Source organism: Somniosus microcephalus, chromosome 1 (genome assembly GCF_052327205.1).
Source record: "Somniosus microcephalus isolate GS21.2 chromosome 1, FLI_Smic_1.0, whole genome shotgun sequence".
NCBI classification, from domain to species: Eukaryota; Metazoa; Chordata; class Chondrichthyes; order Squaliformes; family Somniosidae; genus Somniosus; species Somniosus microcephalus.
This window is the reverse complement of record NC_140987.1, coordinates 95,056,420-95,079,517: the sequence shown is the minus strand read 5'-3', so window position 1 is coordinate 95,079,517 and position 23,098 is coordinate 95,056,420. Positions and strand designations below refer to the sequence as shown.

General features: G+C 48.0%; 1 protein-coding gene across 1 annotated transcript in view; it reads right to left on the bottom strand.

Moving 5' to 3' along the window:
- Window positions 1–22,890, bottom strand: part of LOC147124239 (zinc finger protein GLIS3-like) — a 53,823-nt gene extending 30,933 nt beyond the window's left edge. Inside the window, exon 1 of the mRNA XM_085982202.1 lies at window positions 22,824–22,890. Within this exon, the coding sequence (XP_085838328.1) occupies window positions 22,824–22,890 (67 nt within the window). The remainder of the gene's footprint in view (window positions 1–22,823) is intronic.
- Window positions 22,891–23,098: the final 208 nt, after the last annotated feature.

Below are 23,098 nucleotides of genomic sequence, written 5' to 3'. Positions count from 1 at the left end.
CCTAGGCCCAACCACCTTCATCAATGACCTTCCCTCCAGCATAAGGTCAGAAATGGGGATGTTCACTGATGACTGCACAGTGCTCAGTGCCATTCACAACACCTCAGATAATTAAGCAGTCCATGCTCGCATGCAACAAGACCTGGACGACGTTCAGGCTTGGGCTGATAAGTGGCAGGTAACATTCGCGCCACAGAAATGCCAGGCAATGACTATCTCCAACAAGCGAGAATCTAAACCCTGCCCTTTGACATTCAATGGCATTACCATTGCCGAATCCCCCACCATCAACATCCTGGGGGTCACCATTGACCAGAAACTTAACTGGACCAGCCACATAAATACTATGGCTACAAGAGCAGGTCAGAGGCTAGGTATTCTGCAGCATGTGTCTCACCTCCTGACTCCCCAAAGCCTTTCTACCATCTACTAAACACAGGTAAGGAGTGTGATGGAATACTCTCCACTTGCCTGGATGAGTGCAGCTCCAACAACACTCAAGAAGCTCGACACCATCCAGGACAAAGCAGCCCACGTGATTGGCACCCCCTAAACCACCTTAAACATTTATTCCCTCCACCACCAGCATACCGTGGCTGCAGTGTGTACCATCTACAAGATGCACTGCAGCAACTCGCCAAGGCTTCTTGGGCAGCACCTCCCACACCCGCAACCTCTTCCACCTAGAAGGACAAGGGCTTCAGACACAGGGCGCATGGGAACACCACCACCTCCAGGTTCCCCTCCATGTCGCACACCATCCTGACTTAGAAGTATATTGCCGCTCCTTCATCGTCGCTGGGTCAAAATCCTGGAACTCCCTCCCTAACAGCACTGTGGGAGTACCTTCACCACACGGACTGCAGCGGTTCAAGAAGGCTGCTCACCACCACCTTCTCAAGGACAATTAGGGATGGGCAATAAATGCTGGCCTTGCCAGCGCCACCCACATCCCATAAAAATGAATTTTCAAAAAAGTAACAAAGGGTAGCAGGTGATGCCTATTAAATTCAATTTTTTTGTCATGGGAGATCAACTATTTTGCATTAAAAAAAAGTGTTAGATGCAAGAATGTTTCTGTTTCTTCACACCATATGTATTATACTATATTATTTGAACATCCTGTTTTGATGCCACCACTTTGGTTACAGTTCCAAGGTGTCTCACTTCATTTCAGAGTGAGGTTCAGACCCGATTCATTTACTTAGCATTGTTAATTTTACTCCCTTTCTCCCTGCTGTGTGTTAAACCAGCAAATGTGCCTGTATTGTAGCCACCAGAAGGTTTTTTTGGGGCATCCCTGTATTTGGGCACCCAAGGTCGAATGTAGAGGAAATTGAGGTGGGTTGGCTGTGAATGTCTCCTTCCAGCTTATTTCCCAAACAATAATAACAACTTCTATTTATTCAGCACCTTTACTGTAGTAAAACGTTCCAAGGTGCTTCACAGGAGCATTAAACAAAGTTTGACACCGAGCCACCTAAGGAGACATTAGGGCAAATCAAAGAGGCAGGTTTTAAGGAGCGTCTTAAAGGAGGAAAGAGAGGAAGAGATGCAGAGAGGTTTAGGGAGGGAATTCCAGAGCTTAGGGCCTTGGCAGCTAAAGGCACGGCCACCGGGGATGCTCAAGAGGCCAGAATTGGAAGGGCGCAGATATCTCGGAGGGTTGTGGAGCTGTAGGAGATCACAGAGATAGGTAAATGCGAGGTCATGGAGGGATTTGAAAACAAGCATGAGAATTTTTTAATTGAGGCGTTGCTGAACAATGCTGGAACTATACCGTTTGCAGGTGCAAACCTAGGTCCATCCATTCAGGAAAGGTACAGGAATCCTGGAGTAATGAAATGGGAGTGAAGACCTGACATGACAGGTCTCAGGGTAGGAAATAATAACCATAACATAATTAGGCTCAATATAAAAATTGAAAAGGGGAGGGAGCTGACAAAAGTAAAGGTACTTTACTGGAAAGAGGCAAATTTCAATGAGATATAAAGGGAACAAACCCATTTTAACTGGGAAGAAAAAAATGGCACACAAGCGGGTGCACAAACAACTGAAAATATTTAAACAGTAGATAATTATGGTACAGACAAAACATATTCCTACAAGAACTAAAAGATGGTGCAGCAAAAGCTGGCATTCCTTGGGTAAGTACAGAAATTAAAATTAAAATGTGACTTGCAATAGAGGCATATGATAAATTTAGGCTAAAGATGCAAAAGAAAATCAAGCTGAATTTAGAGAATAAAGAAAAAAACAAAAAAGATTAGCAGGCTCAGGGAGGGAACAAATAAGGACCGACAAGTAACATAAAAGGAACTAATATTTTATAAACACATAAAAAGTAAATAGTTAAATAAAGAGCAGGGCTGATTATAGAAGATAAATAAAATATACTTATGGAGGATGAAGGAATGGAAGAGATACTAAAGAAGTGCTTTGCCTCCAATTTCACAGAAGAGTGGGAACAAAGGGTACCAGTGAAGGAGGTGGAACAATTAGACAGGATAACTGAGGAAGTGGTCACGAAAAAGGATTACATACGGCCTGACCGGTAGACCTTAAAGGTATTGCTGGAGGTCGCCACAAAAAGGTTATTAAAAAAAAAATACTTACCTGATCTGCAGCTGGTAGGTGTAGGACTCCACATTAAAACCATGCAGATAGCTGCTGATTACTGCTCACCCCCGCACCCCACCCCCCACCGCCCCACTCCCCCCCTGCAATTGGTACCCAATCCTAGACTCATCTTAGGTCCTCAGCCGGTGTCCCAGCCAGCCGATTTTGCTGCCCCCCCCACCCCCACCACTCCACTGTCTGGCACCCGCAGCTCACCGGTAATAAACAAATGAGGCTGATGGCTAACTGCTGTGGGCCTGCTGTTGGCCTCTTCAGGTGTGTGCAGTGCAAGCTGCACCTGGATTGCACCCCAGTTTGGGGGCGTTCCACTTTCTAGGCCGTTAAGTGTTATAAATAGTGGAACGAAATACAAAAGCAAAAGAGTTAGACCTATAAAAATCACTGGTTAGGCCACAGTTAGAATTTTGTAGGCAGTATTGAGTGCCTTACTTTAGGAAAAATGTCAAGGACAGTCAACTGGAGAGAAGTCATTACATGTTAATTACATCAGTGATTCTCTCCTGGCTTTGAAACCCTCATTGCATGTGAAGTTTGCAGCTGCATAATCACCACTAAGGCTTGATCCAGAGACCAAACTATTTGATATCCAAGTTGGGTGTCAAAAGTGAACACAAAATACATCAAACCAAAAGGTTGCAATTTACACTCTTCAACCTGAAAAGGGAAATTGATTAATAACAAATTGCCTGACTAAGGGAAATAATTTCTTTGATCTCGTCGGTTGTATTTTGCCTTGGAGACCCAGAGGAATGATAGAATACATAGGGATTTTTCTTGTTACATTCATTCCTAGTTATATTCTGGCAATATTTATTTTTCACATCATGGCAGTGAGATGTGACTCCTTAGAGCAAAAAAAGGCCCACATGTTTATCATTAAAGACTCAATTTTTAAAAAAATCAAGAAAGTGACTTCAGACACTGTTAATTTGGATATAATTTAAAGTAATATGTAGGTCAAGCATTTTTCTTCCTGCTCTACTGTTTCATTTTTGCTTTTGTATAATTGTAAATCTTGTAAATAAATTTGTTTACTAGCTTTAGCCCGAACTACACAGTTTGACAACACAGAGCAATTTGCCTTTCCTAGAGGACAGGAATGCATGGTGGGAAGCCTCTGGTGCGAAATAGCTCAGTAAAATGCTAATTGTTAATATTGCGGCATGTTACTCCCATTACCAGAATGCATAAGGGTGCAAATTTCTGATCATAGATGGCATAGGTTTGCCTATGGAAATTGCATTTTGCATCCAACATGAATAAAGAGATCTTGTAGGGAGGCCAATTATAAGAACATATTACAGAGGCAAGTGCGAAAAGGAAAATAGTAGATGGGCAACTTTAACCAGCTCAATGTGAATTGGAAATATTTAAGTGGGTTTGGGTCAGGTACCATGTAAAAATGTAAAAAATCTGAAACCCGCCCCCAAACTGCCCACTTCTGGGTTCTTTTGGAGGTGCGTTGGGGCGGGCAACCAACCCGCTCTCAGGAGGTGGGTTGTTTATTTAAATATTGTAATGAGTTTGTGTGCCTCAGAATTAACCACCATTTTAAATTTAACCCTGTCCGGCTGGGAAATCCATTGGCTAAAGGGAGATGAGGACTGCTGGATCCAGGAAGTAAGTGCCTTTCTACTTACCTGCCAGATCCAGTTTACCTGCTTCACCCACCCCCCACCAACCCTTCCGATCTCCCCCCACGACCCTTCTGATCTCCCCACCGCGACTCTTTCAATCTTCCCCACCAACCCCACCCCCCGCCCCCCTGCCCTCCAATCTGCTTCACCACCAACTCTTCTGATGTCCCTCAAAGGCCTCCGATCCTTCCCTCCTCTCCGCTCCCTGCCTGCAACCTGGGGCCGAAGGCCGACCCACCCAACAGACAAGCCAGCCTCTCAATCCGGCTGGTTGTGCCCGGGAAATGGAGATGAGAAATGTTAATAAGGTTCTACCGTTAAATGCGGCAGGATCTGCTGGAAACCCGTTCTTTCGGGTTTCCCCACCTCAAAACAGCACAATAGCAAAATACTGCGGATGCAAACCTCAAAAGAGCAGCCCCCCCCCCCGCTACCCCCACCCATCCCCGCTTCCTCCCATCTGAGTCGATTAATATAGTGCTGGCAATGCTTCAGCATCAATGGGAACACTTTCGCTTGTCTCTCCTCTTAACGAAAGCTTCTCATCTCTGGTACCATCTCAGCGAATCTCTTCTGTACCTTCTCACAATATATTGGCCTGTCTAAAATTTCATATGATAAAGATATATTCAAGATTTTATAGTTTGAAATAAGAGGGAGATCTGCTCTCGTCACAAAATAATGAAGTATTCTCTTTATTTTGGCCTAGTGACCAGTTGGAAACTGCAAAAATTGTCCTGGCCCTCTTTTTTTTAATTGAACACAGCCAACCAGGGATGTTTTTTAGCATGGCTTTTCGTGCAGTGCTGGCTCTAGGAACTTAACGTATGAGGTGGCCCTTACACATCTTTCCTGCCTGAATGACTCTTACCATTAAAAAAAAAAGTTTTAATTCTTTTTAGTTATGATACCTTCAAGATCTCACCATGAGTGGAATATTTTGATCAAAGTGCCTACTTTGATCTTGCATCTTCTGTCCCTGGACCATGGAAGTGCACATACATTACCAAATAGAAGTCAGAGAAATCAAGGCCTAGAAATTCACTAGCCTTAGCGCCGCTTTTGAGGCGCTAGAGGGACTAGCGCCAGAGTTATGGCCAGTTCAAAAATTCCCTGGGGCCCTAAAGCGGCGTTGCACCGGTAGCGCTGCGCCGGCACCGATGACGTCATCAGTGTGCGCAGCGTCCCGGTTGCCATGCCGACGGGCCCCAGCGCCGAAATTCAGTTGCGGCCGCCTCGCCCGTGGCAGCCGCAACTAAGACTCTGGCAACAGAGTCCAACATGTGTTTGCGCCGGCGCATTAAAGGCCCCGCGGCGGCCGGCCGCTTTCCCGCCAGCCGCCTGCCTGCAGCTCCCTCCCCGGACTTCTCCCCCCCCCCCCGCCGGAACAGATGCAAGCCCGGCACTTGTCCGAGGTGCCGGGCTCATTTTTGAAGAGATTTGCGCGGGCCGCGGCCGAGTGCAGGCAGCTCCTCCTTAACGGAAGGAGGAGGCCTGCACTTCCCGAGCCTGCCACACCGCAGCGGGTGCCGCAGCGCCGGAATAGCGCCGCAATGCGGCGCGTTGCGCCAGTTTTCAGGTGCTAAAACCCTTCAGTAGCGCCGGCAGCCGTTTGGGCGCGGCGCTACTGAATTTTTGGCACGCGCAAAGGGACTTAGCGCCGGCGCTAACTTCCGGCGCTAAAGCCCTGGCACAGCGCAAACTCAATTTCTAGGCCCAAGGGTTTAAATCAAACATGGCCACAGTAAATAATAATTCTAAAAGGTCTAAGAGTGTTTTAATGCGAGGAGCATTCGTAATAAGGTGGATGAATTAGCTGCGCAAATAGAGGTAAACAGATATAATATAATTGGGATTATGGAGACATGGCTCCAGGGTGACCAAGGCTGGGAATTCAACATCCAGGGGTATTCAATATTCAGGAAAGACAGGCAAAAAGAAAAAGGAGGTGGGGTAGCATTGCTAGTTAAAGAGGAGATTAACACAATAGTAAGGAAGGATATTAGCTCTGATGATGTGGAATCTGTATGGGTAGAGCTGAGAAATACCAAGGGGCAGAAAAGGTTAGTGGGAGTTGTATTGTAAGAGGGGTGGCGGGTGTGGCGCATGCGCCCAGTCAGTTATGCCCCTGACTGTTTGGTGAGCAGTTCGAATCGCTCCCACGCCCCTTGGGTTCTAGACACCGGACTTAGGTACAGGCGGCGATACAGAAAAGACTCAAGTAGACAGGTGGTTTGGATGTAAGAAAACCAAGATTTTATTAAAAATAGAAATTAACACAGTCTTACGAGAAGTTACTAGTATAAAATTACAGGCAAATACAAATAACTATACTTATACAGGGAATGGGGAACACACGGCACATCGAGGGAAAACAAACTATATTAACAATCCCCTTATCCTTATCCCACTCCCTTATACTTAACTAGATTAAGCTATGAGGGGCCAGAATTCATGCTCACCAATCCAAAATAAAGCCAACTGTTAACGAGTGCGAGTTTTGAAGTCTGGTCTTTGGTCCTTCTAGGTACCCCATTGCTACGTGGTCTTCAGTGGTGCAGTGCTGGATCTGCTGCTGCAACACACCTTCTCCCCTCCACTGCCATCGTCGTCTCGTCGCGATGGGTTCACAGAATCACAGAAACCCCACAGTGCAGATAGAGGCCATTTCAGCCCATCGAGCCTGCACCGACACATATCCCACCCAATTCCCCGCAACCCTTACACCAACACATATCCCACCCTATCCCCGTAACCCCATGGGTTCTCCTCTTCTTCTCCCTCGGGCGGTCGTCGGCGGCAACGTTGTGCCTACAGGGCAGTTGGCAGTTTTAACTGCCTAGATTTTCCTACCCAAGCTTAAGAACGCCAGTCTATTCGTCGTGGCATGGCCACCTGCATTTTCGCAGTGTTCAACAAGATGTTTGCCTTCCCAAGCGCCAGCTTATAACTAAGCGCTTGGTCTTTATCGATACGTTTTTCGCTGCCCTGCTCTGCCCTTATCGAGTTGTTATCATCTTCTTCGTCTCTACTCATCTCATCTCGCCGGACTACTATACAAGTCCTGGGCTACCTGCTCGACTTCGTCGCGCCCCTTTCTGCGGCCTGGGCGTCCTGGATGGCTATGGACTTGGGTCTCGTTCCCCTCCCCTGCTGTTGATATGGTGTAACTGGTTACTGAAAATCTGCTACGAGGAGAGAACCCACCACGAGGCCAGGGCACGAGTACGAGCAGCAGCCCAAGAGGCCGGAGCCATGAGAGCAGCAAGCGAGCAAGAGAGCAGAGCAAGAGAGAGATTGCTACCCGGGGCCTGCAGTTATGCTCCTTACGAAAACCCTTATCTGCGCGCCAAATCAGGTTAGTTCATTGTTCCAATTCTGGCGGGCTAGTTTAAATAATTGTAACTGTTTTTAGATGGCCGTTTATCGCACCTAATGGCCTGATGTCTGAGCTGTATTGTTATTAATGCATTTTAATCGGCCTGTCCAGCCTCGATGGCTTCCTTAAGCTGTTTCCGATTATAGATGCAAACAACTTGATGGCCTCAAGTATAGGCCTAACTGGTTTTGATCTGTCTACGATCTGGCTTAATGCATATTCAATGTTCTGCCTGCTTTCCAAAATACAAAGTCCTTCTTCACAGAAACTGCATTTTAGGTTTCGATTTCCCCAAAAGCTGCTTGTGCCACAGAGTCCAAGCTTTTAAAATCTTGCAGGCTTTTGGTCACGAGGTGCGGACTCCATCTTTTGGGTAACCTTTATAAAATGTCCATGCAGGGTCCCTTTTACTAATAACTTTGGGGAAATGTGGAAATTTTGCTAATCCTACAGTATACAGACCCCCAAACAGTAATGCTGAGGTTGGGGATGGCATTAAACGGGAAATTAGAGACGTGTGCAATAAGGACTTTAATCTACATATAGATTGGGCTAACCAAATTAGTAACAATATTGTGGAGGAGGAATTCCTGGAGTGTATACTGGAACAATATGTCGAGGAACCAACTAGAGATCAGGCCATCTTAGACTGGGCATTATGTAATGAGAAAGGATAAATTAGCAATCTTGTTGTGCGAGGCCCCTTGGGGCAGGGTGATCATAATATGATAGAATTCTTCATTAAGATGGAGAGTGAAGTATTTGACTCAGAGACTAGGGTCCTGAATTTAAATAAAGGAAACTACGATGGTATGAGGCGCGAGATGCTAGGATGGATTGGAGAACGTTACTTAAAGGGTTGACAGTGGATAGGCAATGGCAAACATTTAAAGATCGCATGGATGAACTACAGAATTTGTTCATCACTGTTTGGCATAAAAATAAAACAAAGAAGTTGACTCAACCGTGGCTAACAAGGGAAATTAGGGATAGCATAAGATCCAAGGAGAGGGCATATAAATTGGTCAGAAAAAGCAGCAAGCCTGAGGATTGGGAGCAGTTTAGGATTCAGCAAAAGAGGACAAAGGGATTAATTAAGAGGGGGAAAATAGAGTATGAGAGTAAGCTTGAAGGGAACATAAAAAGTGACTGTAAAAGCTTCTATAGATATGTGAAGAGAAAAAGATTGGTGAAGTCAAGCGTAGGTCCCTTGCAGTCAGAATCAGGGGAATTTATAAACAAGGAAATGGCAGACCAACTAAATACATACTTTGGTTCTGTCTTCACAAAGGAGGACACAAGTAACCTCCCAGAGATGTCGGGGAACATAGGGACTAATGAGAGGGAGGAACTGAATGAAATCAGTATTTGTAGGGAATGGTGTTAGGGAAATTGACGGGATTGAAGGCCGATAAATCCTCAGGGCCTGATAATCTACATCCGAGGGTACTTAAGGAAGAGGCCCTAGAAATAGTAGATGCGTTGCTGGTCATCTTCCAAAATTCTATAGACTCTGGAACAGTTCCCATGGATTGAAGGGTAGCTAATGTAACCCCACTATTCAAAAAAGGTGGTAGAGAGAAAATGGGGAATTATAGACCGGTAAGCCTGACATCGGTAGTGGGGAAAATGCTAGAGCCCATTATAAAAGATGTAATCGCAGAGCACTTGGAAAACAGTGACAGGATCGGACAAAGTCAACATGGATTTACAAAAGGTAAATTATGCTTGACTAATCTACTGGAATTTTTTGAGGATGTAACTGGTAGAATAGATAAGGGAGAACCAGTGGATGTGGTGTATTTGGACTTTCAGAAGGCTTTCGATAAGGTCCCGCATAAGAGATTAGCGTGTAAAGTTAAAGCACATGGGATTGGGGGTAAGGTACTGACTTGGATAGAGAACTGGTTGGCAGACAGGAAGCAAAGAGTTGGAATAAATGGGTCTTTTTCCGAGTGGCAGGCAGTGACTAGTGGGGTACCGCAGGGATCGGTGCTAGGACCCCAACTATTCACAATATATATTAATGATCTGGACGAGGGAACTAGATGTAATATCTCCAAGTTTGCAGATGACACAAAGCTGGGTGGGCGTGTGTGCTGTGCGGAGAATGCCAAGAAACTCCAGTATGATTTGGACAGGTTGGGTGATTGGGCAGATGCATGGCAGATGCAGTATAATGTGGATAAATGTGAGGTTATCCACTTTGGTGGCAAAAATAGGAAGGTAGATTATTATCTGAACGGCAATAGATTGGGAGAAGGAGAAGTGCAATGAGATCTGGGTGTCCTTGTGCACCAATCACTGAAATTAAGCACGCAGGTGCAGCAGGCGGTTAAGAAGGCAAATGGTATGTTGGCCTTCATAGCGAGAGGATTCGAGTACAGGAGCAAGGATGTCTTGCTGCAGTTGCACAGGGCCTTGGTGAGACCACACCTTGAGTATTGTGTGCAGTTTTGGTCGCCTTATCTGAGGAAGGATGTTCTTGCTATGGAGGGAGTGCAGCGAAGATTCACCAGACTGATACCTGGGATGGCAGGAATGACGGATGAGGAGAGATTGGGTCAATTGGGCTTATATTTGCTGGAGTTTAGAAGAATGAGAGGGGATCTCATTGAAACTTATAAAATTCTAACAGGACTAGACAGACTAGATGCAGGAAGGATGTTCCCGATGGCGGGGGTGTCCAGAACCAGGGGTCACAGTCTAAGGATAAGGGGTAAGCCATTTAGGACTGAGATGAGAAGGATTTTCTTCACCCAGAGGGTGGTGAACCTGTGGAATTCTCTACCACAATAGGCAGTTGAGGCCAATTCATTAAATATATTCAAGAAGGAGTTAGATATGTTTCTTAAGGCTAAAGGGATCAAGGTGTATGGGGAGAAAGGTGTACTGAATTTGGATGATCAGCCATGATCTCATTAAATGTTGGAGCAGGCTCGAGGGGCCGAATGGCCTACTGCTGCTCCTATCTTCTATGTTTCTATGTTTCTAAAACTTTATTTAAAAAAAAAGATACAGATTTTATTCCACCACTCAAATAAACAACAAACTCTCATTTCGCTTTTCATACAGAAAGGGATATTTGCTAATTTTTTTCATGTCATGTCAAGTGAATGGAATCTGTTGAAGGCTCAACTTGTGATTCATAACTTTGATTCACAAAAAGACAGGGCAACATAAAGATTATCATTCACAACAGTAGCAAATGTTGACCTGACTTAATCAAGTTAATATGCTTCTGTCTGTAATGGCATCCTCTCGAATAGATTTTTTTAAGTGAGATGCATTAGCATGCGATTGAAGGCACTTGTACAATACAATTGTAAGCAGGGAACTGCAGAGATAAAGACAAAGTCTTGCAATGAGCATGAGATTGGGAGAGAGTTTACAAATATAGAAAATTGACAGGCAGGAAAATACCAGCAGGTTCATCAAGCCTCCCCCACACCATGATGGTCGGTGCATCATGAAAAAACACTTCTTCTCTCCCTCCCCCACAACTCCCACCTACCCCTGCAGCCATGTAATCTCCTGTAAATGGAATCCATGGTGACAGACCTCGCAAAGGACTGGCAGTAGTCCAACTTGGTTTTATATTGTATCTCGCTAGTTACAAGATGAGTGTAAATCCTTTACAATTGCTTGACAACTATAATAAGATTAATTTATAAAAAGGCAAAGCAAACTTTTGTTTCTAGAATAGAGTAATAAACCAGTTTGGTTTATGTGTAATTACTGAGGGCTGGGCCCTTGATAATGGATTGTGGCACTAATCTACTGAGTTTTCTCAATAATATAATCCATTGTTGATTAAAATATTCCCCATAGCTATAGCTGTACCTGGAACAGTCATATGAAGCAGTGTGGTCTTCTGGTCAGGTGTGGAAGAATTGAGAAAGTCCCTTTGGTCAGCGTGAATCAGTCAAGCAATATGTATTATTTCTCCAATGGTAATTTTTACATCGCAAAACAGTACAGGACTAATGAGACATTCTTCTTTCTTTTAATCAATCCTGATACACTAGCAGAAATGGAATAATTACTTTATATCTGACCATCTGACTACATTTTAAATTTATCTTGGTTCAGGGTTAGTGGTGAGTTGGCAGACAGATAGCTTGGATTTTAACTGCCAGCTGGTTTCCAGTGAGGCAACGCACTGGCGAGTTCATTTCCCGCCCGTCCTTGGCAGAATGAAACACAGTCAATTTTAATGGTTGGGCCTTATTTAAATTCTGCCGACCGACTTCCCACCGGAAACAGGTGGAAGCAGCAGAGGAATTGGGCAGGGCAGAGGCTGCGTGCCAACACCAAGTAAGTGATGAGATCGGCTTTGTGGGCCGTCTGCAGCATGGGAGTCCTAAGCTTTCCTCATGGGACCCAGAGGAGCACGCCTGCTTCTCCTGGCCCCATAAGGAAAGTGAAACAAAAGTACATGTTTGGGCCTGTGAGATTGGCTTTCCTGCTCAGGCTACCAGTTAAAATTGCAGTCGGGTGCCGATGATGTCATTGGGACTCGACATGCTTATGTAAAGAAGGACCTTGTTGCCTGGGCGGGTGTGCTTGCCACCTGCTTAACGGAGCAGGTTAAATTCAGAACGATGAGCTGCTGGCAGCTTACCGGCAGGTGAGCAACCTGGGTGATTTTAATTGCCCACTTGACTGGTTTCCATCAGGCAGGCAGGGATAAAATCACTCCCATCATATTTTTAGTAGCAAATCATAAAATGATTGGGAAATAAAAATTTGGTACAGTACCGACAAAATTGTATTTGTGTGGCCCTGTGGAGAGGTAGGTGTAAAGTATATACCTTTAAGGGGGGAACTACTTTTTACAGCTCATGTATACTGTAGTACTGGCAGTGACCACACCTGTATATAGCACTGAGTAGTAATCTGTACAGGCAGTTCCACTGTGAGCCACATTGAGTAAACACCTGTTGTACCGTTCCTCCTGCAGTCTGTGTCTTATTATACACAGACACAACATTGGCGACAAGGCAAGTTCGAACCTACCTGCAACTCTGCATCACCTCCCGGGGATTCGTTCCTGGAGATCAGTGGATTGGAGGTCAAGGCCAGAGACTCGGGCGTCGACCACGGGCAACCGCCCAGTCATCCAGCAGAGACTCGAGAATTGCGGGGGAGGCTGTCGAGAGCCAGGCTTGGCTTTCCAGTCGAGGTGGTCCAGCGAAACAGGCTGGCAACAGGTAGTGCGCAGACCCTTCCTGGACAGCGGCGGGCTAGAGCCCGACCGAGCGACACAGCAAAGGGCCGAGCAGCGTCGACGGGGGAGAGAGAGAGAGGGCAGAGCGCACAGGGCGCAGCCAGTGTTCAGGGGCCGAGCAGCGTCGAAGAGAGGGAGAGTGAGACGCGCAGAAACCCGCGAGGTGCTGCCATTGCCACGAGGACCGCCGAGAGCGGCGTTGGCAGCAGCGCAGGAGAAGCGCGCGAAACCTACAGGGCACCGCCATTGCCATGAGAGCCGCCGGGAGCGGCGTTGGCAGCAGCGGGGGAGGAAGGAAAGTGCGGGAGACGTCATTTTAAGCCATTGGGAGACGCCATTTTAAACCACACCCAAAATGCCGAAGAGTGGCAGTATCACCGCATTTGACAATGAAGTCGAAGATTGGACTACATATGTCAAACGAATAGAGGTGTACTGCAAGGCAAATGAGGTGTCAGATGACAAGAAAGCGTCGGTATTGTTAAATTTAATGGGTGCAAAGACGTATGGTTTATTACGAAATCTAGTAACCCCAACGAAGCCAATGGAAAAGAGTTTTGAAGACATAGTAACGATACTACAGGAACATTTAAACCCCACACCGCTGCTGCTAGCAGAAAGATTCAAGTTTCACAAACGGAACCAGCATAAGGATGAAAGCAATGCTGATTATTTAACAGAACTGTGCAAACTATCGAAACACTGCCAGTTTGGAGCGGGACTGGCAGATACCTTAAGGGACAAGTTTGTGTGTGGGCTTCAAAGTGAAGGAACCCAGAAACGGCTTTTATCTGAAAAGGACCTTACGCTGGAAAAGGCTTTCAGCATTGCGGTATCATATGAAGCAGCAGCACGGGGCGCTGCAGAGATACAACAGAGACCGCAAGAATATGGCACAAACGAAATGTCATATGGAACAGAGAAGTGCTATCGCTGCGGCAGAACAACACACGACCAGAATGATTGCTGGTTCAAAGACAAAGTGTGCAGACAGTGTGGAAAAGTAGGACACATAGCACGAGTCTGCAGGTCGGGAAAGAAAACCAGCAATAAGAAACCTACCAAAGAAAAGTACAAGAAGGTACATAAGATGACGGAGAATAGTTCAGACGAACAAAAGAGTGATAACGACTCCGAAAGCAGGGAACTGAGTTGTCTGAAACTACATAATGTGATCACAACGGAGGATCACCGAACCATTTGGGTCACTCTCAAGTTAGCAGGGGTCCAGGTAAAGATGGAATTGGACACAGGATCAGCCCTAACAGTTATAAACTGACGGGACTACGAGCGGCTATTCTCACACATACCCTTGAGAGACACAAAAATTATTTTGAAGACGTACACGGGGCAAAAAGTCTACCCCAAAGGAAAAATAAGGGTGACCGTTATATATAACGGTAAGGAAACACCAAAACTAGACCTGTATGTATTGCAAGATGGAGGACCACCATTACTGGGACGTGAATGGATCCGGAAAATACAACTGGATTGGCATTCCATACAGGCACTGACTGTGGCTGACAAAAAGGATGACGACGTCACACCTGGGCGACTGTCAAAGATCCTAACTGACGCAAAAGAAGTGTTCCAGCAAGGACTCGGAACACTAAAAGGCATGACAGCGACGATTAAAATTGAAGAAAACGCCAGCCCAAAATTTTTTAAGGCCAGACCGGTACCTTATGCGATCCGCCCAGCCGTCGAAGCAGAGCTGGAGAGTCTGGAACGTTCAGGTGTACTGTCCAAGGTAGACTGGAGCGAGTGGGCTACACCCATCGTCCCTGTGATGAAGAAGTCGTTGAGCAGCACGCCTGGGAAACCAAGGAAGGTTCGCATCTGTGGGGACTTTAAGGTAACAGTGAACCCGGTCCTTCACACCGTACAATGTCCACTTCCGCGGATTGAAGATATTTTCGCCTCGCTATCTGGAGGGAAATGCTTCACTAAGATTGATCAGGCCCAGGCGTATCTGCAAATGGAGGTAAAAGAAGCATCAAAAAAATACCTCACAATCAACACCCATAAAGGTCTCTACCAATACAACCGGCTGGTATTCGGGGTAGCATCAGCTCCGACTATTTGGCAGAGGGCAATGGAACAAGTCCTGCAAGGGATCCCAGGGACCCAGTGTTATTTGGACGACATCCTGGTCACGGGCGAAAATGACAGTGATCACTTTGCCAACCTGGAGCAGGTGCTCACTAGATTGCAGGACTATGGGCTCCGAGCTAACCGCCCCAAATGCGAGTTTTTTAGAAAACAGATCTCGTATTGTGGCCACGTTATCGATAAAGAGGGGTTACATAAGTCCCCAGAGAAGATTGAGGCAGTAGTCAAGGCTCCAGCACCGGAAAATGTGTCACAACTGAGGTCGTTCCTCGGGCTGGTAAACTACTACCATAAGTTCTTGCCAAATTTGTCTACAATACTACACCCACTGAACACCCTACTGCAAACTGGGGAGCCATGGAAGTGGAGTGACGAATGTAGACGAGCTTTCCAGAAGAGCAAAACACTAATCACATCGAAAGAGGTATTGGCCCATTTCAACCCGGCATTACCTGTTCGGTTGACATGTGATGCGTCACCCTACGGCATTGGAGCGGTGCTGTCGTACAAATTCTCGGACGGCTCAGAGAGGCCAATAGCCTTTGCGTCACGATCACTAACCTCAGCCGAGTGTAACTACGCCCAGATTGACAGGGAGGCCCTCAGCCTAGTGTGGGGAGTGAAAAAGTTCAATCACTATCTGCACGGGCAGAAATTCACCTTGCTGACTGATCACCAGCCTCTTGTCTCCATTTTTAATCCAAAGAAGGGTGTTCCGGTGATGACTGCGCAACGACTACAAAGATGGTCACTTTTTCTAGGGCGCACCACTATGAGATTGAATATAAGGGCACGAAACAGCATGGAAATGCTGATGGGCTATCACGCCTGCCACTGCCTACTGCGGAGGAAGCACCAGCAGTGGATCCTGTCAAAATATTCCATTCGACTATAGTTGAATACCTACCGGTAACTAACGCTTGTATAGAAAAGGAAACCCGAAATGACCCGACACTGTCTCGGGTATATGATTTGACGATGAAGGGATGGCCAGCACATGGCGACTCACTGTTGCCAGCATTCTCGACAAGGAGAGAACAGCTGTCAGTGTGCCGGGGAACCTTGATGTGTGGATCCCGAGTGGTAATTCCACCCAAGTTAAGGGATAGAGGCCTAGAAATTGGGTATAGCCCCGCTTGAGGCGTTAGAACTGTCAATGCGCTAAGTTTATAGCCAGACGAGAGCTATCCGCGCCTGGGGCGATATTGGGTTGCATCGCCCCCAAAGGGGATTCAGGCGCTAAATCAGCCGTTGCACGGTGCTCTTAAGGCGCAAAAGGTCAGGCGCTACTCAATTTCGACGCGGACGGGCGCAGCGCAGGTGAACTCAATTACGGCAAAGCACGAGACCTGCAGGCGCCGGCCGGCTCTTAAAGGGGTGGGTCAGTCAGACTGAGCTTCAACACCCAACGCCCTGTAGGCCTCAGATTCGGCGCTCGCCCTTGTCTGGCGGTACAAAGTTCATCATTATGGAGAAGGTTAGGCAGAAAGCAGAGCGCTTCAGCACTGAGGCTCTGGACCAATTGGTGGCTGCAGTTGAACACCGTCGACAGGTGCTGTACCCGGATAATGGCAAGAGGCCAAATCAGAAGGCTTACCGACGATCTTGGAGGGAGGTTGCTGTGAGGGTCAACTCCAGCAGCATGGCGACCAGGACCCCTGTTCAGTGCAGGAAGAAATTCAACGACCTCACACGGATCGTTAGGGTGAGTGATGGTTTACCAACCTTGTGCTTCCCTCCATCTGCAGCTGACTTCGGGCACCCTGCTGCAATGATGCGCCACTGGCCATCTGTCAGTATGCACCCATGGCCCTTTCTGGGCAGATACATGGACAGATGTCTCAAGGCCTCATGTAAGGGCTCTTGCACCATGGGGGGCATGCGATGATGTCTCAAGGCCTCATGTAAGGGCTCTTGCACAATGGGGGGCATGCGATGATGTCTCAAGGCCTCATGTAACAGAACCTCCCCTTCTTTCCCCTGCAGTCGAAGATGGCGCAGATTAGAAAAGAACAGCGTTGAACCGGTGGCGGACCTGCACAAGTGGTCACTCTCACGGATCTGGAGGAGAGAGTGCACCAGATACTTGGAGGACGTCTGCCTGGTCCAGTGACCACTGCATCTGCCGACCCCATTACCGACAGCGAGGGTAAGACTCTCACCTTTTCCACCTGTTGCCTTCCACTTGGTCCCCCCGCCAGCATGCATCCTCAGTGTGCAGCCATGTCAGAGCCATGTCGCAATCTGGCATGCCTTTCAGCAAACCTGTCCTTTTGCTAAAGCCACTCTTCCACCTCCCACTTTCAGATGAAGCAGCACCAACTCGGGCTCAACGCGCTGAAGCTGCCAGTGCCAGTGCCACCGGAGGCGAGGACCAGGAGGAATCCGGACCAGCCGTTGCAGAATCCGGGGAGCTGAGACATCTGCAGACTGGGGATAGTAGTCCCCTGGAGGGGAGGGGGGGTGGCTCAGAGGATGAACCAGTTGCCGGACCAAGCGGCATGGAGCAATGCAGGGGGAATAGGCAAGTTCGGCCACCGTCTCCCCGCAGGGCAAGGCAGGTCGTCATGACTGCTGCACAGAGTGCAGATGAGGTCCGGCGCCTGGCAGAGATGAGCAAACAGGCCCGGGTCAGACACACAGAGCTGATGGCTGCAGTGGAGAAGATGCCTGAGTCAATAGATTCATTGGCTAGGAGTATGTTGGACTTCGGGGCAACAATGGAGAGGACTCTGCAGGGCTTTGGCGCAACAATGGAGAGGTCTCTCCAGGTGTTTGGGGAAACAATGGACAGGTCTATCCAGGGCTTCGGGGCCACAATGGACAGGACTATCCAGGGCTTCGGCCCAACAATGGAGAGGACTGTCCACGGCTTTGAGTCGGCAATGGAAAGGACTGTTCAGGGCTTCGGACAATCCCTGGAAAGGTCTGTGCAGGGCTTGTCCGAGGCAGTGGAGCGGTCGGCTCCTGCCTTGTCCGAAGCCATGGGAAGAACTGTCCAGGCCTTCTCCGAAGCACTGGCACCTGGCACACAGGTCCTCACTGTTGCCACGCATTCACTTGCTGGGCTCCTCCACAGCCAGATTGACGCAACGCGATGTCTCACTGCAGCCACCCTCTCTGCATCAGATAGGATCACCCCGGGCCCTTCCACTCCCGTACAAGGCCAGGGATCCGTGAAGCCTGCGATTGTGGCGGATGAGCCGAGCCGCTCCCCTCAGATAGCCAGTGTGTCGTCCGACCATGGTGCAGGTGTCCTCTCTCGGCAGGAGACCATTGCACATGCCAGCGCTGGGATGCCTGCATTGCAGCTGCCACCACCTGCAGGCCACACTGCTCCCAGCCATGCTCAAAGCAAGCATCCTGCGTCTGCACCCTCCAAGCCCAGAGGTCGGCCAGGCCGTACCTCAAGGGCTTCTGCGCTTCCAGACAGTCGGCAAGCGTCCCCCAGCCTTGAGGCCGCCACTGGGATGCAATTACGTAGGAGCAGCAGGGAGGGAAGGGGCCGGGCACGAACGAGAAGTCGTTCTCCCTCAAGGGGCCAGTTGTAGAGGGAGGTGCTGAGACGTTTGTTTGTCCAAATTCATGGACACCCTCACCTGCTGTTTTTGGTGCAGATTTTTGTTGAGTTTTGCTGCTTTGCCGAACAGGTCACTTTTATTTTGGCAGTGATGGTTTCTGCTCACTTTACGTTGTTTATCTGTAATGAAAGACTTTTGTGTCAATAAACAGAAGTTTAAATGTTGCTTGGTGCATGTGACTAATTTCAGTGATGCTGGCATGCAGAGGCCCTCAAACATCCAAAGTGCCCATGAGGTAAGACTCTCATCATTCCGCCACAGGGGTGTCGAGACGAGTCCAGAGGAGCCTCTGACGAATGGACCTTCCACTTTCAGCAGCCCTTCTATTGTCCTCCTCCTCCTCCTCCTCCTCCTCCACCTGCTCTTCCTCCTCCTCCTCCTCCTCCTCCTCCTCCTCCACCTGCTCTTCCTCCTCCTCCTCCTCCTCCTCCTCCTCCACCTGCTCTTCCTCCTCCTCCTCCTCCTCATACTCCTCCTCCTCCGCCTGCTTGTGCAGGGTCCGAGGGAAGGTAATGAATGGACGCGTTCACCTATAAAGGGCATCTGTCACTTGCCGGATGCAACAGCGGACTGCAGCCTGAGCGACAGTCGCATTGTCCCCAATGGCTGACTGAAAGGAGCCGTTGGCATAAAAATGGAGGCCTTCAGTCAGTGTAACCATCACGGACAGAGAGGTTCTGCAGCGTTCACGCGGCTGCAGATCCTGACCAAGCAGGTGGCACAGATCAGTAACAATGTCCCTCCAGATTCGGAGCCTTCGCAAACACTGCTCCTCCGACATGTCAAGGCTTGTCACCTGCTGCCTAAAGACCCTCGCAGCCTCCCGTCGGATTGGCCGACCTCCATTGCCCCTCCTCCTTCTGGCCAATCCCGGCCCTCTCTCCCGCCATCTCTCTGCCCCTTCACAGTGTTGGGCGATGAGGCTGTCGCCCTCCAAGCAAGCTCCCATTCCGATGCCAGTTGGTCATAAGGCTTTTAGGTGTAGTGCTGCAAGTGCTTCGGACAGGGTTGAAGGTCCCAAGTACTGTGAAGCTCAAATCCCAGAACTCCGCTCCACATTAGCTCGCCAACTCTCTCCAGCAGCGATCGCAATGAGCAGGCCAAGTGGCAGAAGATTCTGCACTAGAGCTGTCCCCTTTAAATAGCGCTGCCCTACTCCGAGAAGGGCCTGTTAGCCCTCCTTCGAACTGTCACTAATAGCGCTGGGCGCTAAGGCTCCGGGCGCCACCCAATATGCGCTCAGGCGCTCCTAAAAGGCGTTGCACACTGAAATGACGTCATGAGCCATTTGCGCTCGCGGGCGTGCGCAAACACTTAGCGCAGGCGCTAAATGTATAGTCAATTTCTGAGTCGGCGCTATCCGCATAGCGCTCGCCCCAACATAGGGCTTCGCCCCAATTCTAGGTCTCTTTAGGCGCTCAGCGCCGGCGCTACCAACCCAATTTCTAGGCCAGAGTGCTCAATGAGCTTCATGAGGATCATCTGGGAGGGGTAAAAATGAAAAGCCTAGCCAGGGCTTATGTGTGGTGGCCGGGAATCGATAAACAAATCGAGGACCTGACCAAGAGCTGCTCAGGATGCCAGAGAGTCCAAAATGCACCACCACAGGCCCCTCTACACCCATGGGAGTGGCCCTCATCTCCATGGCAACGGGTGCATATTGATTTTGCTGGTCCATTCATGGACTCAATGTTTTTAATAGCCGTGGATGCGCACTCAAAATGGCCTGAGGTCATCAAAATGTCCTCCACCACCACGGAGAAAACTATTGCAGTCCTACGGACCATTTTTGCCAGGAATGGCTTGCCAGAACAGATTTGCTCTGACAACGGACCACAGTTTGTGTCTGAAGAGTTCCGGAGGTTCTTGAAAAAGAATGGGGTAAGGCATTACACATCCGCCCCGTATCATCCAGCCACAAATGGATTGGCTGAGAGGTTCGTACAAACCTTTAAGAAGGCAATAAAGGCTATGTACAAGGACAACATTCCGCTGCAGCACAAGATGGACAATTTCCTGCTCGCCTACCGGAATGCGACACATGCAGTCACCAACCAGGCCCCAGCCATGATGTTCTTTAACCGAAGGTTAAGAACTCGCCTGGATTTGCTCAGACCAAACGTACGAAGAGATGTTGAGAGTAAGCAAGTCCAGCACATCCATGAGAAGCCAACAAGGAGCTTCAATGTAGGGCAACCAGTCTTGGCCCGCGACTACCGAACAGAAAAATGGCAGCCAGGAACGATATGCACACAGCAGGGCCCACTAATGTACACAGTGGACGTTGGGGAGAGCATCGTGAGACGCCATGCTGACCAGATCCTAGAGTCACAGGAACAAGTCAACCCCATGCCTCGCCCATACGTACCTGGTGATGAACCCGATGTACAGGTCGCATCTACCCCAGAAACAGTGGCATCGGAAGCCGATGAACCAACCGACGACGGGGCCAGAATCGCCTCCGCACCAAGAGCAAGACATTCGGGAAAGGCGCTATCCAGAAAGGATCAGTAAGCCTCCCCAAAGACTGAATATATAAATAGACTATTTTCAGCTCATGTTGCATGTTAAAAGTGTTAATTGTAATTAGTTTGATATTTAATTGTTAAATGAGTGTTATGGTACTGTTAATCTAAAAGGGGAGGAATTGTAATGTACATACCTTTAAGGGGGGAACTACTTTTTACAGCTCATGTATACTGTAGTGCTGGCAGTGACCACACCTGTATATAGCACTGAGTAGTAATCTGTACAGGCAGTTCCACTGTGAGCCACGTTGAGTAAACACCTGTTGTACCGTTTCTCCTGCAGTCTGTGTCTTATTATACACGGACACAACAGTAGGTAACTGCTGCATTTTTTATAATACCACTATTTTTATATTGCCACTGAGTGCAACTGACGTCATGTCTTTAATGATATATGTCATGTGTTATACGAAGGGTATAACTTTTTAGATATGGTTGATAACTGCAATCAGTTAAAAGTTATAAAACAGCAAAAATAAGACTTTTTTTGAGAACGTAGTAATGATTGAAAATGAGACCATAAGAAATGAGCAGGATTAGGCCATACAGCCCCTCGAGTCTACTCCGCCATTCAATAAGATCATGGCCTCAACTCCACTTTCCTGCCTGATCCCCATTTCCCTTGATTCCCCATGAGTCCAAAAATCTATCTATCTCAGCCTTGAATATACTCAACGACTGAGCATCCACAGCCCTCTGGGGCAGAGAATTCCAAGATTCACAACCCTCTGAGTGAAGAAATTCCTCCTCATCTCAGTCTTAAATGGCCGAGCTCTTATCCTGAGACTATACCCCCTAGTTCTAGACACTCCAGCCAGGGGAAACAACCTCTCAGTATCTACCCTATCAAGCCCCCTAAGAATCTTACATGTTTCAATGAGATCACCTCTTGTTCCTCTAAACTCCAGGGAGTATAGGCCCATTCTACTCAATCTCTCATCATAGGACAGCCCTCTCATCCCAGGAATCAATCTAGTGAACCTTCGTTGTACTGCCTCCAAGGCAAGTATATCCTTCCTTAGATTAGGAAATCCAAACTGTGCACAGTACTCCAGGTGTGGTCTCACCAAAGCCCTGTACAATTGTAGCAAGACTTCCTTACTCTTGTACTCCAACCCCCTTGCAATAAAGACCAACATGCCACTTGCCTTCCTAATTGCTTGCTGTACCTGCATGCTAACACTCTGTGTTTCCTGTACAAGGACACCTAAATCTCTCTGAACACCAACATTAAAAGTTTCTCAAATTTTTTGTCTTAAAATACTGGTGTGCAGTGCCATAGGATGTTTTATTACGTTAAAGACGCTATATAAATACAAGTTGTTGTTGTTGTCGTCGTCTATATCCTTTTGCAGACTCTTTGGCCTAGAAAACAGGTGGGGGCAGTGCCCAGTACTATTTGCCTGTGCTTCTTCTAAGTGGTGCAGGCAGCACACAAAATTCGTGGTGCCTGCTCATTAACATGATTGCAGCTCTGAAATCACCGCTAATAGCGCTCAATGGGGGGGCCAATAGTGGGTGCAGTCTACTGGCCAATAATGTTTGGCCTGGGCTCCCTCCACTACTTAAAGGGGAGGTACTTTGTTGCAGAAGCACCTCATTGTCAGATGAGAAGAAGGAATGGAGCAACAGGGAAGAGAGAGAGCAAGACAGTTCTCGGATGCTGCACTGGAGGCCTTCGTCCTGGGAGTAGAATGACGACGGGCTGACCTTTACCTGCAGGGGGCAAGACGCCAAAGGTCATTAGCAGAAGGATTTGGGAGGAGATCGCACAATCCGTCATGGCGAAGAGTGTTGTCCCCAGGACATGGGTCTAGTGGCCTGGTTTAATGACCTCACATGGCTGGTCAAGGTGAAGGAAGGCTTTAGCAAATGCCATATTCCACCATCTGCACCACCAGCCTCACACACTGCTCAATGCACCACACCCCCAGCACTAGCTATATCTCACAATCATGGCTTCACTTCACCCTCACACACTTACCACTGCT